The sequence below is a fragment of the Entelurus aequoreus genome, linkage group LG08, assembly GCF_033978785.1.
Source record: "Entelurus aequoreus isolate RoL-2023_Sb linkage group LG08, RoL_Eaeq_v1.1, whole genome shotgun sequence".
Classification (NCBI taxonomy): domain Eukaryota; kingdom Metazoa; phylum Chordata; class Actinopteri; order Syngnathiformes; family Syngnathidae; genus Entelurus; species Entelurus aequoreus.
Genome location: NC_084738.1, coordinates 28,379,800 through 28,396,694, shown reverse-complemented (window position 1 = coordinate 28,396,694; position 16,895 = coordinate 28,379,800). Strand labels below are relative to the sequence as shown.

Genomic DNA, 16,895 nt, shown 5'->3' with positions numbered 1-16,895 from the left:
AGAGTGTAAAGGTGACTAAAATGTGCCATTTTGTGTTCAGATGAGTCTTATAATGTTAAAAACAATATTCAGAATATTTTCTATGCTCTAGCTATGAAAATATTTGATTTATAACAATTTTACCACAGTCACACCCAGACTGTATACTGTATATTCAGTATACAGTAATGTTTGTATATCTAGTAGGTCTGGTAAATAATTATCCACCAATCATGACATGACTTAGTCTGTTGTATGAATGGAAACAGGTGGATACACAAGTTCATTACGATACCTTTTGCCATCTCGTGGGAAAAAAAACATTTAATTGTTCTGCCTCTCATTGTTTGTCACTGACAAAGATAGATGAACAAATAAAACACTTTTCTGACCATTTAAGTGAAATTTGATCATTTCCAGCAGCACACCTGATGATCTGTCAGAATCTCACAGCACGTTAATGTGCCGCAACACAGTGGTTGGGAATCAGTGCTTTAAATGACCCTATTGTTCATCAAATTGCAAAAACAATATTACATATTTCTTTTTGTGTGAGAGACGCTAGTCTGCTTCCTGAAAACTGTTAAGTCTTGTATATACAGTATGTGATATTTAGTCCTATGGGCACCACATTTAAAGGTGTATCCTCATTATCACTCACCTGTAGAAGATGAAGGCAATGATGGCCACGACCACCACAATCACCCCCAAAACTATGACGACGGTGTCAAGTGATGCTCCTTCTGTTAGCAGAGAACAAAAACTGGTAAGGAGACAATACTCTAATACTCTAACTCGTCATATCATTAGGTACACCTTTGTCTGCACACACTGCTTTGTCTTAAATCTTTGTGGTAAAGGTTGTCAATCAGTGTCACCTCTAAACTGTGGTATATGTGGGAAGGGCATTTGACAACATTTCCTTCATCAAAATATGGAAACAATTAACGAGAAAATGATTTAGAGTGTTTTTTTTAATTAATTGTATTTTTTATTATTTTTGATGGACAGACAAAAAATCCCTACTAAAGAGCCAAACTACTACTACGAGAAAAACATCTGTTACCCTTTCCACCTGTTTCCCCCAGATTAATAGGAGCTGAGTGTCTGTTTTGGCTTTCCTCCTGAAGTCTATGAATCAGCTCCTTGGTCTTGGAGGTGTTCAGGACAAGGTTATTGCCTGAACACCACATTGACAGCTGCTCCACCTCGTCCCTGTAAGCTGACTCATCTCCCCAGAAATGAGCCCCACAACTGTGGTATCATCAGCAAACTTGACACTTGACAGCCTCCAGACACTCCGTTCTGGAGAGACTAGTTCCAATACAGCTGACTCACCTCACTGACTCTAATTATAGCCTGTCAAATTTGCAATCTGGGTTCAGAACTGGCCATTAATGCATCGCAGCTACCCTTACCGCTACCTGTATTTCCCCTCGGAGATTAACTGCACTTTGTTTGGAATTTTGCGTATCGTTCACAATCATTATGAAAGACATTTTGCAATCTAACATGTACAAATCGGCTGGTTCTAGGTAGCTAGCAATGCAGCTAATGGGAGCAATCAATTCTACTTCTAAATCAATTAAAAAATGCATTCAAAAACCGTCACCAATACTTCATTTACATTCCGTAACCTGTATAATAACCAAACTGTAGCGACATTTTTATTGTAAGAGCGAACACTGAGGAACTATTTTTTTATCGTAGTAACACATAAACGTGCTACGGTATTAGCCGTAAAAGCTAACTACGGCAAGCGATAAGCTCGCGTCTAGGTCTGCACAAAATGCGTTTGAGTTTGGAATGCACAACACATAAGAGACCAATCTGTACTGACTGACAAACACGAACAATCATATTACGGTATCTGTAAAGTATTAGCCTACATTTCATGTTAAGTTTGTCAGAACTAGGCAGACAGCGTAAGTACTGTATCAGGATCGATATGAAGTGTGACTCACTCGATGGACAGTTGTACGTTTGGTCTAGCTGGCCGGGGACATTTTTTCTGTTTTTTTGGGGGGTAAGCATTCTATTTATGTTGAAATAGCTTGTCTCCAAATTTCACATTCGCAGCTTTCCCCTCATCGTATCGACTTCCGTCTGCTCCAACATTTCACCCTCTTCTTTGTGCTCACTTCTAGAAGCAGCAGTTCATCCTCCGTTCATTCAGCTTCAAAAAGATAAAGGTAGTGAATCCTCAACAGTGTTGGGACTAACGCGTTATAAAGTAACACCGTTAGTTTTGGCGGTAACTAGTAATCTAACGAGTTATTTTTTTATATTCAGTAACTCAGTTACCGTTACTACATGATGCGTTACTGCGTTATTTTACGTTATTTTTTATGTAGTATCGGTTAGAAACAGAAAATCTGAGTGTGTTTTATTGGAGCGCTGCAGTGTCGTCCTTCTGATTCTTCTTGTGTCACAAGCCGGAGAAGAGAGACGCGCGCTCTGTGTGTGTCTGGGTGTGGGTGTGGGGAGGGAGGGGAGGGGGGGCGTGTCTGATCATGGCGGAGCTGCAGTCGAGTTTGTTAATATGTAGATATTCTCACTACTTTTCTTTTGTCGTGCACAAAGAAAAGAACATTTTAGTTAAATGTAAGTTGTGTCTTGGAACAAAGATCCCATCTACTGCCCAAAACAGCATTTCAAATCTGCTGAAACAGCTACAAAAGCAACATGCTTCGACGAAGCTAGTAAAGAGAGACACAGACTTCGATGCCACTTCCCCTCCACCACCACCACTTAAGGATTAACTCTGCCTCTGCTCATCATTCAGCACTGAAGGTACACACTCTCTGTCAATTCTCTTATATACGCTTTCATTCTAGACTTCTAGAGTGTTTGATTATCACATCACTCTAAATGTATAGACTATAAAGTTCACCAACATAAAGAGGGATGCTAGTGGGCCAGGCCAATCTTTCCTTTTCTCTAAACTAAAACTGGGAAAATGTGTAGACTGTTCTGGGCTTCAGACATGATTTTGTTTCAGAATTCCTTGAGAAAAAACGCCTGGTTAGGCTTTGTGTTTGTAGTGTGTGCCTTCCTTGCTTTACAGCTATGTTGTTATTATGCTGTTTGTTACTTATGTATGTTATGTTGCAGCTATTTAAAATAGTTTTGTCAATTTGTTCTGGCCTGAAACAAATTGGCCCTTTGAAACATATCTTTGTCTTTGTGTGTTGTACGTAGACCACATTGCTTAGCAGAGTTCAGTGATGCAAATGCATGTCAAGTTGATCAACAGATTGTATTATTCTTCAGTGCAACAGTACTGAAATGAAGACTAAAAGGCCATTAATGGGAGCTTTAAAAAAAAAAGAAGAAAAAAAGAAGTAACTAAATAGTTACTTTTCACAGTAACACATTACTTTTTGGTGTAAGTAACTTAATAGTAACTGAGTTACTTTTGAAATAAAGTAACTAGTAACTAGTTACTGGTTTTCAGTAACTAACCCAACACTGATCCTCATTTGTCCAAAAATAGTCGTCTTCGTTTTGTCATGATTAGAACACACATAAGTGTTTTGTATCTGGAAGTAGGAACACACATTTGTGCGCTGCTATGGAAACAGAAATCAATGCGCGGAAGAAGTCAGTCCCAGAAATTATTAAAATTATTAAAATATGGTAAACATTGAACAGGGCAGCACGGTGGAAGAGGGGTTAGTGCGTCTGCCTCACAATACAAAGGTCCTGGGTTCGATCCTGCGCTCGGGATCTTTCTGAGTGGAGTTCGCATGTTTTCCCCGTGACTGTGTGGGTTCCCTCCGGGTACTCCGGCTTCCTCCCACCTCCAAAAACATGCACCTGGGGATAGATTGATTGGCAACACTAAAAAAATTGGCCCTAGTGTGTGAATGTGAGTGTGAATGTTGTCCGTCTATCTGTGTTGGCCCTGTGATGAGGTGGCGACTTGTCCAGGGTGTACCCCGCCTTCCGCCCGATTGTAGCTGAGATAGGCTCCAGCACCCCCCGCGACCCCGAAAGGGATAAGCGGTAGAAAGTGGATGGAGTGGTGGAAATATTGAACATATTACACATTGTTATGAACGTGTCAGTTACTACATTATATATATACTTGCAGTGTGTATACAAAATGTTGATGGAGGGTTTTGAAGGCTACAACGGTGACTCCAATTAGCCGAATCTTTGAAGCGTTTATCATCTTAAAAATCCTAATTTAAAAAAATATCTCTCGTCATACCAAAGACTATAAAAATGGGACCCATTACCTCCCTGCTTGACACTCAGCATCAAGGGTTGGAATTGGGGGTTAAATCACCAAAAATGATTCCCGGGCAAGGCCACCGCTGCTGCTCGCTGCTCCCCTCATCTCCCAGGGGGTGATCAAGGGTGATGGGTCTAATGCAGAGAATAATTTCACCACACCTAGTGTGTGTGTGACAATCATGGGTACTTTAACTTAAATAATGATTGTGAACGATAGGCAAAATTCCCAAAAATGTGCAGTTTCCCTTTAAGGTCCTTCATGATTACATCACTTCCATGGACAATAAACACGTCTGCATACTTGACTTCTTAGATCTGGCCAAGGCCTTTGATTCAGTAGATCACAACATCCTCTTAAATTGACTCTTTAGTATTGGCTTGTCCAAAGGTTGCATCGACTCTAAATAACCGCATACAACGAGTGAAATTTGAAAATGTTGTGTCTGAGTCGCCATAGATTTTTTAACGTGTGCCCCAAGGTTCCATTTGGGTCCAAGCTTATTCTCCATCTACATAAATGATGTGGCTAAGGCTATCGGTGCCTTTCGGATACATCTTTATGCTGATGATACATCATCTACTCATTTGGTCCTTCACTCAGCATCCACCCTCCAACTCAGCCTCACCTCTACTGGGGAATCTTTTTATGACTTTCATCTTTGTTTCAATTTAAAGAAGACCAAATGCATGTTATTTGTTAAAAAAAAACTGTGAAAAAAAATCAAGGGTTCCTGCTTCACAAAAATCTGAATACAGATACATAATTTTTTTACACACACAGATCAAAAAAGGACCAAAACTAATTTTTTTTTGTACACAGATGGCAATACAGACATATTATTTTTACAAACATAGATCAAAATACAGACAGACAGATTTGTCTTACACACACACAAATATGAATACAAACACAAATTAGAACACAAAGACACACCTCTGATTATACACACACAGATTGCGATACTGACACACAAATTGGTATACAGACGTGTGAATCTGATTACACACACACATAGATTGAGATACGCATTTGCAAATTGTTTTGCTACAATAATGCTTCCATTGTTTTGTCTCTGGTGTGCCTCTTTCCACCCACTATTAAGACCTATATAAACTGATTATTGTTTTTGTCTTATGAGACAGTTATATTTGAACCATGAATGTTGCCTAGCAACAAGTTGCCAGTCAACTCAAGGTTTATTGCCGTGTTTATGATACGTAATATGTGCAATGTAAAACATGTGATTTGGTTTATTGATTTTGAAACAAAAAAGACTGTACCTGAAGCTGGCTTGAAATCAGGAAGTCTGTTCCCCCAGACGAAAGAAGGTTTGGTCTCAACCATTGTGGTCAGACTGTGCTCTGTGTCAAAGGTAAACAAGGTGCAAAACTGGAGAAAAAAAACATTAGATTTCACCATCAAAAACCGTTCTAGTTCATGCTGTGATGTTCCACGTGAAAGAGCAAATACCTTGTTGTTATTGGTGGTGTAAATGATAGAGAGATTCACATCTCTGTCTCCATTCTTGTCTATCCGATAGTTTCCTGCAATACCTTAACACGACAAGAAATGTTGTTCATGGTTCATAGTTGTCCACTTTGTTTTAGATCCTAATGCTTTTACGGCCCGGATATTTTCACTTTGTTGCCCAAGTAGTAAGTACAATAAGGACAAAGCATGAGGATTTATTATCAATGGGGTTGCTTACCATCAAAGGAGGTGTTCCTGAGGTAATTTACATTAACATGATAATGCTCTGAATGAGGTTTTTGGGATATTTCCTTTATCGCTCGACTGACCAGCAGCACTGAGTCATGGTACGCAGCCATGTAGTCATTCATCTGTACAAACATATGAAAGACATTCATGTTACTAACGGTCACATAAATTACTGCCATATGCAGATTTCTTGCATTATTCATTGAACTCTAGCTCTCTATTGCTTAAAACATAAAGTAGTAGCTTAGCTGCTGCTAAGCATGTTTTTCAGCTAAGTCCTGCTTAGTTAAACTAATACATATTTACATATTTTTGTAGTACTACAAAAGTTGTATAAATAGTTTGAAAATCCTATACAAGGCAAATACCCGTACATTGTAAGTGGGTTCACAAAAAGGACAATGTGCCACACAATGACATCATAATAATGAAAAATGTATATTAATATTGTTAGCACACCACAAGTTTGGGACACCTTGTTGTTCAATAGCATGAAAAAGTGTGTCTAAAGCTTTGAATAGTATTTATTAGTACATGAATGATAGATTATAGAAAGTATGAACATAAATAAAACTAAGAAAAAAATTGGACCCTACTATGAATGAGTAAATAATCATAAATTATAAAAATATCTATCTATCTATGTACAATGTATATATTAATATATGTATGTATACATATATGTATATATGTGTTATATATACACAGTATACATACGTATGTATATATACACACACACATTATTTTTACAAACAGATCAAAATACAGGCAGACAGACATTAATATATATATATATATATATATATATATATATATATATATATATATATATATATATATATATATATATATATATATATATATATATATATATATATATATATATATATATAATCAGTGGCGTGCGGTGAGGTTAATATCTGGTGAGGCACGACTGCATCATCACAGTCAAATTTAAAAACATATAAACTTGCAGTGTAGGTGTACCTAATGTTGTGTCCCTGCGGTCGTTCACGGCTCCTCCGGCGCGAGCATTGTTGTTTTTGCACTTTTTGGCTTCTTGTTAAGTGACTTTTTTTGGGTGGATTCGGTCTTGCACGTGGAGGGTTTGGGTGTGGGCTTTGGTTGGTGTGGCGCTCCCGTCGGGTGTGCATTCTGCGGCGGAGGTGCTTGGCACCAGGAGGCAGGGTTATGATACGAGCCTCACACAGTGTGTCTTCGCAGCAGATTTATGATCGCTCAGCACTAAAAATACGTTACACACATACAGTTGTTGACAAAATACACTGGACATTATATACCTCAGCTAACTAAACTATGGGAATGTATAATATAATTCATATAGCAATACAGTCTCACTGCACAGCAGGCCAGCAGTTAGCCGAGTCGCAATCCATGGTGAGGCACAAGTGCCTCAACTGGCTGCTGATCACCGCACCGTCTCTTCTCAGTATTTAAACGGCAAATTTGAAAATAAAAATAATCTAAAACTGGTGAAGTCAAATGGAAAATAACTTTAGTATAATCACTGGATACATATAACAATTTAATTATTTTTTTTTTCTTTTTCTTTTTTTTTTCTTTCCATGATGGCAGGTGAGGCCCCGCCTCCCCTGCCTCTAGTGACTGCACGCCACTGATATATATATATATATATATATATATATATATATATATATATATATATATATATATATATATATACACACACACATGTATAATGTATATATGTATATATGTACATATGTATATGTATGTATACATATATGTATATATATGTGTATATGTACAGTATACTGTATATATATATATATATATATATATATATATATATATATATATATATATATATATATATATATATATATATATATATATATATGTATGTATGTATGTATGTATGTATGTATATATATATATATATATATATTAGGGGTGTGGGAAAAAATCGATTCGAATTCGAATCGCGATTCTCACGTTGTGCAATTCAGAATCAATTCTCATTTTTTAAAAATCGATTTATTTTTATTTATTTTTATTTAAAAAAAAAAAAAAGTATTATTATTTTTTTTAAATTAATCAATCCAACAAAACAATACACAGCAATACCATAACAATGCAATCCAATTCCAAAACCAAACCCGACCCAGCAACAGTCAGAACTGCAATAAACAGCAATTGAGAGGAGACACAAACACGACACAGAACAAACCAAAAGTAGTGAAACAAAAATGAATATTATCAACAACAGTATCAATATTAGTTACAATTTTAACATAGCAGTAATTAAAAATCCCTCATTGACATTATCATTAGACATTTATAAAAAAAAATTTTTAAAAAAGAACAATAGTGTCACAGTGGCTTACACTTGCATCGCATCTCATAAGCTTGACAACACACTGTGTCCAATATTTTCACAAAGATAAAATAAGTCATATTTTTGGTTCATTTAATAGTTAAAACTAATTTACATTATTGCAATCAGTTGATAAAACATTGTCCTTTACAATTATAAAAGCTTTTTACAAAAATCTACTACTCTGCTTGCATGTCAGCAGACTGAGGTAGATTCTGCTGAAATCTATGTATTGAATGAATAGAGAATCGTTTTGAATCGGGAAAAAAATCGTTTTTGAATCGAGAATCGTGTTGAATTGAAAAAAATCGATTTCGAATCAAATCGTGACCCCAAGAATCGATATTGAATCGAATCGTGGGACACCCAAAGATTCACAGCCCTAATATATATATATATATATATATATATATATATATATATATATATATATATATATATATATATATATATATATATATATATATATATATATCAGTGGCGTGTGGTGAGGTTCATGACTGGTGAGGCACTGACTTCATCACAGTCAGATTTACAAACATATGAACCCTAAATAGTATCTTATTCACCATGTGATTGGCAGCAGTTAACGGGTTGTGTTTAAAAGCTCATAAAAGCATTCTTCCCTGCTTGGCACTCAGCATTAAGGGTTGGAATTGGGGGTTAAATCACCAAAAATTATTCCCAGGCACGGCGCCGCAGCTGCCCACTGCTCCCCTCACCTCCCAGGGGGTGAACAAGGGATGGGTCAAATGCAGAGGACACATTTCACCACACCTAGTGTGTGTGTGACAATCATTGGTACTTTAACTTAACTTTACACTTACAAACTGTAGCATGCTGACAAAAAAGAACATTTAATTAAAAAAAAACGTTAAGTGCGGGGCAGTGGTGTTCATGTTGGAAGAGTTGTGAATGAATGAAATATGAAATCCGCGCTGCCGTCTGCAGGTGTACCTAATGTTGTGTCCCTGTTCACGGCTCCTCCGGCGCGCCGCGCGAGCATTGTTGTTTTTGCACTTTTTGGCTTCTTGTTAAGTGACTTTTTTTGGGTGGATTCGGTCTTGCACGTGGAGGGTTTGGGTGTGGGCTTTGGTTGGTGTGGCCGCGGCGCTCCCGTCGGGGGTGCATTCTGCGGCGGAGGTGCTTGGCACCAGGAGGCGGGGTTATTAGACGAGTCTCCAGTTTTATGATCGCTCAGCACAAGAAATACGTTACACACATACAGTTGTTGACAAAATACACTGTACATTATATACCTCAGCTAACTAAACTATGGAAATGTATAATATAGTTCATATAGCAATACGGTCTCACTGCACAGCAGGCCAGCAGTTAGCCGAGTCATTGCACACAATCCATGTTGAGGCACAAATCAGTGACGTGCCTCAACTGGCTGCTGATCACCGCACCGTCTCTTCTCAGTATTTGAACGGCAAATGTGAAAATAAAAATAAAAATAATCTAAAACTGGTGAAGTTAAATGGAAAATAACTTTAGTATAATCACTGGATACATACAACAATTTAGGCAAGGCAAGGCAAGGCAACTTTATTTGTATAGCGCTTTTCATACACAAGGCAGACTCAAAGTGCTTCACAGACAACAAAGTGAAATGAAAGAAAATAAAAGCAAAATTAAAATGCAGACAATAAAAATAAAAACAGTGCAGACGTTAAAAGTTAAAAGATTAAAAGATTTAGCTGAAAGTTAAGGTGAACATAAAAGTCTTCAGTCTAGTTTTAAAAGTAGTGAGAGTTGGGGAGAGTCTGACATCTTCAGGAAGTTTATTCCAGCTATGTGTTGCATAGTGACTGAATGATGATCTCCCTTGATTTGAGTTTACTCTTGGAACCGCTAACAGATTGGTCTCAGAAGATCTTAGTGATCTAGAGGGCGTATATAGTGGGAGCATATCAGTGATATACTTGGGCCCTAGACCATGTAGTGATTTATATGTGAGCAGGAGGATTTTGAAATCTATTCTCTGATGTACAGGGAGCCAATGTAAGGATTTAAGAATTGGTGTAATGTGCTCACATTTTTTGGTCTTTGTTAGAACTCTAGCAGCAGCGTTCTGAACAAGCTGTAGCTGCCTGACAGTTTTTTTGGGAAGACCTGCAAGGAGACCATTACAATAGTCTAGCCTACTGGTAATAAAGGCATGTACAAGTTTTTCTAAGTCTTGAGCTGACATGAGCCCTCTAAGTCTTTTTACATTTTTGAGGTGATAGTAGGCCGATTTTGTTACTGATTTGATGTGACTGTCGAAATGTAAATCAGAATCTAAAATAACCCCAAGATTTCTGGCTTTATTTGAGGTTTTCAGGGACAGTGATTGAAGGTGTTGGATGACTTTAAACCTTTCTTTTTTAGCACCAAAAACAATTATCTCAGTTTTATCTTCATTTAGTTGTAGGAAATTTTGGCACATCCAGTGTTTGACTTGCTCAATGCACTGGCACAGAAGATCTATGGGGCGATAGTCATTTGGTGATAGCGCTACATAGATTTGGGTGTCATCGGCATAGCAATGATGGTCAATGTTATTATTTTGCATGATTTGTCCTAGTGGGAGCATATAGATGTTAAATAAAGTCGGCCCCAAGATTGAACCTTGGGGGACTCCACACGTTACGTTGGTTGGTTCTGATACAAAGTCACCAATGGAAACAAAATAGTTCCTATCTTGTAGATATGACTTGAACCAGCTTAAAACTGTGCCTGAGATCCCCACCCAGTTTTCCAACCTGTCCAAAAGTATTGAGTGGTCGACAGTGTCAAATGCAGCACTGAGGTCCAAAAGCATTAATACTGAAGTTTTGCCAGAGTCTGTGTTTAGACGGATGTCATTTATAACTTTAAGAAGGGCCGTCTCTGTGCTATGAAGAGGTCGAAATCCTGACTGGAAGTTGTTGTGGCAGCCAGTAGAAGCCAAGAAGTGATTTAGTTGTTGGAGGACAACTTTCTCAATTATTTTACTTATGAATGGTAGATTTGAAATTGGTCTGTAGTTGTTGATAACAGAGGCATCTAGGCTCTGCTTTTTTAGAAGAGGTTTAATGACTGCAGTTTTGAAAGCCTTCGGGAAATTGCCCGATTTAATAGAATTATTAACTATTTGCAAGATGTCTGTTGATAGGCAGTCAAAAACATTCTTAAAGAAGTTGGTAGGTAAAACATCAAGGCAGCAGGTGGATGACTTTAGAGCTGTCACCGTTTCCACTAGAGTTTTAGAGTCTATGGCATTAAAGCTTGCCATCATTGCTGTGTTACTTTTGCCTAAATGGGGTGGTGATCCAACTTTTTTACTTGAGATATTGATGGTGCGTCTGATGCCTTCAATTTTATCAGTATAAAAGAATGCAAAGTCATTGCATTTCTGCGTGGAATGGAGTTCGGCTGGTATTTGTGTTGGGGGTTTAGTCAGTCTGTCAACGATTGTGAATAGGGTTTTGGCCTTATTTGTGTTGCTGTTTATGATATTGGAGAAGAATGTTTCTCTAGCACTTTTTAAGACTAAATTGTAGGCCTGGAGGCTCTCTTTATAGATGTCATGGTGAATATGAAGTTTTGTATTCCGCCAGATTCGTTCAGCCTTCCTGCACTCTCTTCTCTGGGCTGTTACAGCAGCAGATTTTCTCCAGGGTGCCTTTTGCTTGCCAGAAATCGTTTTAACTGTAACAGGTGCAATGATATCTATGATATTCACAATTTTGGAATTAAAGTTGCTTACAAGATCATCAGCATGACATGGGTTTAGAGGTGGTAGTGAGGAGATGGCGTTTTTAAAGAGGACATTAGCATGTTCATTTATGTACCGCTTTTTGACATTCTTTGATTCTGTTTGTGTGTCCGGAATTACAGAAATATTAAAGAAAACACAGAAATGATCAGACAATGAAGGATCAATCACAAGAACATCAGAAACATTGAGACCTTTTGTGATAATCAGGTCCAGGGTGTGTCCCTTATAATGTGTAGCCTCTTTCACATGTTGAGACAGTTCAAATGTGTCTAAAATAGTAAAAAGTTATTTTGCGCCCTTGTCATTTAAATCGTCAATATGAAAATTAAAATCACCAGTTATAACCAGGCAGTCAAAGTCAGTGGAGATGCTAGACAATAGTTCAGTAAAATCATCAAAAAAATTTGCAGAATATTTAGGTGGCCTGTAGATAATTAACAAGAGAATTTTGGGAGAGCATTTCAACACAGCACACAGGTATTCAAATGATGTAAACTCACCGAGTGACATCTGTTTCCCCTGAAACATGTTTTTAAATATAGCAGCAACCCCTCCACCTCTTTTCCCCGATCTACATATATCAATGAAGTTATAGTTGGGGGGTGCTGTCTCGATCAGAATGCTTGCACTGTTATTTTGTTCCAGCCATGTTTCAGTTAAAAACATAAAGTCAAGTTTAGAAGTGCTAATAAAATCATTGACTAAAAATGATTTGCTATTCAGAGACCTGACATTGAGCAGACCCATCCTGATGGTGTTATTGACAGGCTTCGATGTTGGCTTTGATTTGGAGATAATAGGAATGAGATTGTTTAGGTTAGCAGGGTGGCTAAGTTTCCCAATGTTTACTCTCTTGGTAGTCACAACAGGGATGTAGAAGGTGCCATGATTTGATGTAGGCAACCTTGGGCCCAGCTGATAATGTGGTCTACTGCTGAACCCTTTTCTGTATCAGAAATATTCAGGACTGCTGTCAGGGCGAGGCGGGGTTTGCCGTAAGGGGGAGGGGGAGTGAGCAGCGTCAGAGCTGGGACGAACTACTGAAGGTGGACGTTGAGGGCGTGTAAGGGGTTGGCGTGAGAAAGGTGAAGTATGGCTGGGGGGTTGTGGAGCACGCCTTCGTGGAGGGGGTGGTGGAGGTGAGCGATGATCTAGGGGGGTAAAAATCTGAGTAGGGTGGGGCGTGAGTGGGGGTAGCTCCCGGAACTCCAAGGGGGAGAAGGGGGGAGAAAGGTCTACTTGAGGGAGGGAGAAAGATGGAGACGTGGATGGCTTGGGGGATGTGGGGGAGGGATCTTCACATGCATTCAGAATGGAGGGAGGGGCGGTAGAGGAGGATAGACACCTCTCCTCTTTGCTCTGGTGTATCTCATGGTCGACGTTCTCCTTTTGCAGTGGCGGTCCTCCTTCGACGTTCCTGATAGGCTGTGTTGTGTCTTCCTTCCTCGGTGGCTCCTCTTGTCTCTTGTCCTTGGCAGTGATGATAGATGCAAGATGCAGGAAGTGAAACATGTTGTTCATGAATAGCTTTACTCCCATCTTATTCAGGCAAAGTCCGTCTGCCTTAAAAAGATGCCTGCGGTCCCAGAAAAAGCTAAAATTGTCAATAAAATGCATTGAACGAGCAAGAAGTGCACTTGATAGCCACTCATTCAGCGAGTAAAGTCTACTGAATCTCTCAGCTCCTCTCCTGATTGGGGGTAGAGGACCACTGATAAAAACGTCAGCATTCACAGCGCTGACTGTTTCAAAGAGTTTATTGAAGTGCTCTTTCAGCTCTCTTGATTGTTGTTTTACAATGTCATTAAAACCAATGTGCAGGATGATATTTTTCACATTTGGGTGTGCAGCGACAATTTCCAGGATTCTTTTTTCCATGTCAGATACCATATCCTTCGGAAAGCAGAGTACTTTGGTGTTATTATTGCTTTTCATATCTTTTACATAAATAAAATAAAAAATTTTTCTTTTTACTTTTTTTTTTCTTTCCATGATGGCAGGTGAGGCCGTGCCTCCCCTGCCTCTAGTGATGGCACGCCACTGATATATATATATATATATATATATATATATATATATATATATATATATATATATATATATATATATATATATATATATATATATATATATATATGTACACTACCGTTCAAAAGTTTGGGGTCACCCAAACAATTTTGTGGAATAGCCTTCATTTCTAAGAACAAGAATAGACTGTCGAGTTTCAGATGAAAGTTCTCTTTTTCTGGCCATTTTGAGCGTTTAATTGACCCCACAAATGTGATGCTCCAGAAACTCAATCTGCTCAAAGGAAGGTCAGTTTTGTAGCTTGTAACGAGCTAAACTGTTTTCAGATGTGTGAACATGATTGCACAAGGGTTTTCTAATCATCAATTAGCCTTCTGAGCCAATGAGCAAACACATTGTACCATTAGAACACTGGAGTGATAGTTGCTGGAAATGGGCCTCTATACACCTATGTAGATATTGCACCAAAAACCAGACATTTGCAGCTAGAATAGTCATTTACCACATTAGCAATGTATAGAGTGTATTTCTTTAAAGTTAAGACTAGTTTAAAGTTATCTTCATTGAAAAGTACAGTGCTTTTCCTTCAAAAATAAGGACATTTCAATGTGATCCCAAACTTTTGAACGGTAGTGTATATATATACAGTTTATATATACACACACACACACATTTTATTTTATTTAAAAAAAAATTGGATAAATAATTACACAAATACAAATACAAATGTATATAAATATACATATACAAATATAAAAATATTGTTGTGGTTGTAGTAATGCATACTGTTTCTATTAAGTTGCCGCTCTCATATTAGGTAGGTCATCAATAAATTAGGGATACCCTTCAGTATGATGCAGTGAAGCATTATAGAGATGACAATGACTGTTCAATTATTAATCTGCATTTTGCACGCTATGTACATGCTGTGTACTCACTGTGGTGTTGCTTGTCAGGTCTGGGTCTATGGTGTAATTCCTGGTGTTGGGCATGGTGAGTACCAACACATTCTTCATAGATGGCTGGGACGTTGTGTTGATGTAGTATTGGTCGCTGTGGAAAGGAAGTATAGGTGAGCATTGCTATTAATAAACCATAAATGCAGCATGTGCATCCACATTTGAATAGTAATGAAGGCAATACGAACTTGTAGAGATCAATAAGGATGAAGAGAATTTCACTGCTGTCTGCTTCTGCGGTGAGATTCTTCACCTCCACAACCTCCATCATGGAACCACACATGATGAACACTGCAAACCGAAAGCAACACTAACCAGGAGGCATCTTTGGCAAAACACAAACACTCTCTTGGCTGTTCATCTAAATAGGTGAACTGAAAAGGAGCTGTTTATGATTCGCTCATCACCATCATCATCATCATCATCATCATCAACAAGACATCAGGACTTACAGTTGCTTGTCCTGGTCCTGTGTGACGACAAAACCTTTTGCAGGTCTTCTGGTGTGTGCAGTATTGTTCTTGCCACGCTTTTGGCAAATATGTGTTCGGCTGCCCCCAGTGCATTTATATACCTGTACAATTAAAAACACTCTCTTCACTTTTGCTACATTTTGTTAAGTTACATTTTCAAAAAATAGTCATTGTTTTTCTCAAAATTGGACACACAACACTCCATGATGACAACATGCAAACCATGTTTTTTTTGTTTTAAAATGAATTAAAAGTAGAACACTTTTTTTTAAAAATCACATGTTCATGATCTTAGGTACATATTGTGTCTATGGAGCGTCTTTGAGATCCAGCTGGTCATTATTTGAAAATACACATCTGCATTAATTTTTGTGATACATTTGCAAAAAACATGCTCTGTTGTCATTATGGGGTGTTGTTTGTAGACTTTTGTTTATGTGTTGTATGTAGACTTTTGTTCCCACACTAACCCCAAACAACATTTGGGGAAAAAAAGTGTAAGGATATGTTTTGGATGCACTATATATATTATAAAAAACAACTATTAAGGTGGGCATTCCTCTTTAAATTACACCTACAATAATACAATAATAATTTAAAAAAACGTGTTACTGTTATTGTTATTGTGCAGCAAATTATGGAGCAAAGTATTTGAACGTTTTCTCAGTATAATACACCATTATTAACTACACTAAACATATACTAAAACAAAAATATTAAGACTTTTTCCACAATGCTTTATACAAATCTATAATTTCATCTGATTAGATTTTGCAGGTGTATCGGATGAGGTGGTTGTATTTATTTTAAAGCAACATTTTACTACTTTTTAAAATATTTTTTACTTTTTTCTGAAGCATTTGGTGTGTACAACTCATGAACATATGGAAAACAAATACAATTTTGAGCTGTGCCAATAAGGGCACAAGAAAGAGCCGTGGGGTACAGCATAAAAAGTGCAAACCAAGAGAATATTAGTGATATCTCACCAAAAACATTCCTCCGTGTTATTCTGCTTCTTGTACACATAAGCAGTCTCCCATGCCGGCTTGATAGAGTTGTTTTCTTTCCAGAAGTGGACGAAAAAGTCGGAAATTTTGAGCGCGGGCGGCAGGAGGCGCTGGAGGTTGACCTTGTTATCGCAGGAGGGACCGAAGCTGCCTGCTGAGATGATGGGTGTGCTCAGTTTCAGTCCCCTCTCAGCACTAACACAGGAGGGGGACACAGGAATATCACACCTGCTGTAGTAGGGCTGTCTGGTAATGCAAATAGAGGGTTCAAATATCCCTGCACTTACTCAACCATATTGAAAGCGGCCAATGTGCATGTGGGTCCAAGCACAGCACATCCCAAGTTGCCTGTAGACTGCAGAGAAAACACGTACAGT

The 16,895-nt window shown here is 38.0% G+C and overlaps 1 protein-coding gene and 1 long non-coding RNA gene across 4 annotated transcripts in view; one reads left to right on the top strand and one right to left on the bottom strand.

Moving 5' to 3' along the window:
- The window catches only part of LOC133655742 (cold shock domain-containing protein C2-like), a 49,293-nt gene that overhangs the window by 12,175 nt on the left and 20,223 nt on the right, over window positions 1-16,895 (bottom strand). For 2 of the 3 annotated variants that reach the window (XM_062056180.1, XM_062056181.1), the window contains exons 5-13: window positions 16,806-16,873; window positions 16,498-16,713; window positions 15,488-15,609; window positions 15,224-15,326; window positions 15,015-15,129; window positions 5,931-6,063; window positions 5,693-5,775; window positions 5,503-5,611; window positions 641-722 (exon numbers count right to left, since the gene is read on the bottom strand). In XM_062056180.1, coding sequence (XP_061912164.1) covers window positions 641-722; window positions 5,503-5,611; window positions 5,693-5,775; window positions 5,931-6,063; window positions 15,015-15,129; window positions 15,224-15,326; window positions 15,488-15,609; window positions 16,498-16,713; window positions 16,806-16,873 — 1,031 coding nt within the window. Of the gene's footprint in view, window positions 1-640; window positions 723-5,502; window positions 5,612-5,692; window positions 5,776-5,930; window positions 6,064-15,014; window positions 15,130-15,223; window positions 15,327-15,487; window positions 15,610-16,497; window positions 16,714-16,805; window positions 16,874-16,895 lie in introns of those variants that run through there. The other variant, XR_009827032.1, reaches the window with a different exon arrangement.
- LOC133655746 (uncharacterized) lies at window positions 628-15,351 on the top strand. Its single transcript, XR_009827035.1, has 3 exons — window positions 628-745; window positions 15,033-15,148; window positions 15,230-15,351. It is a non-coding gene; the product is annotated as an uncharacterized LOC133655746 (long non-coding RNA).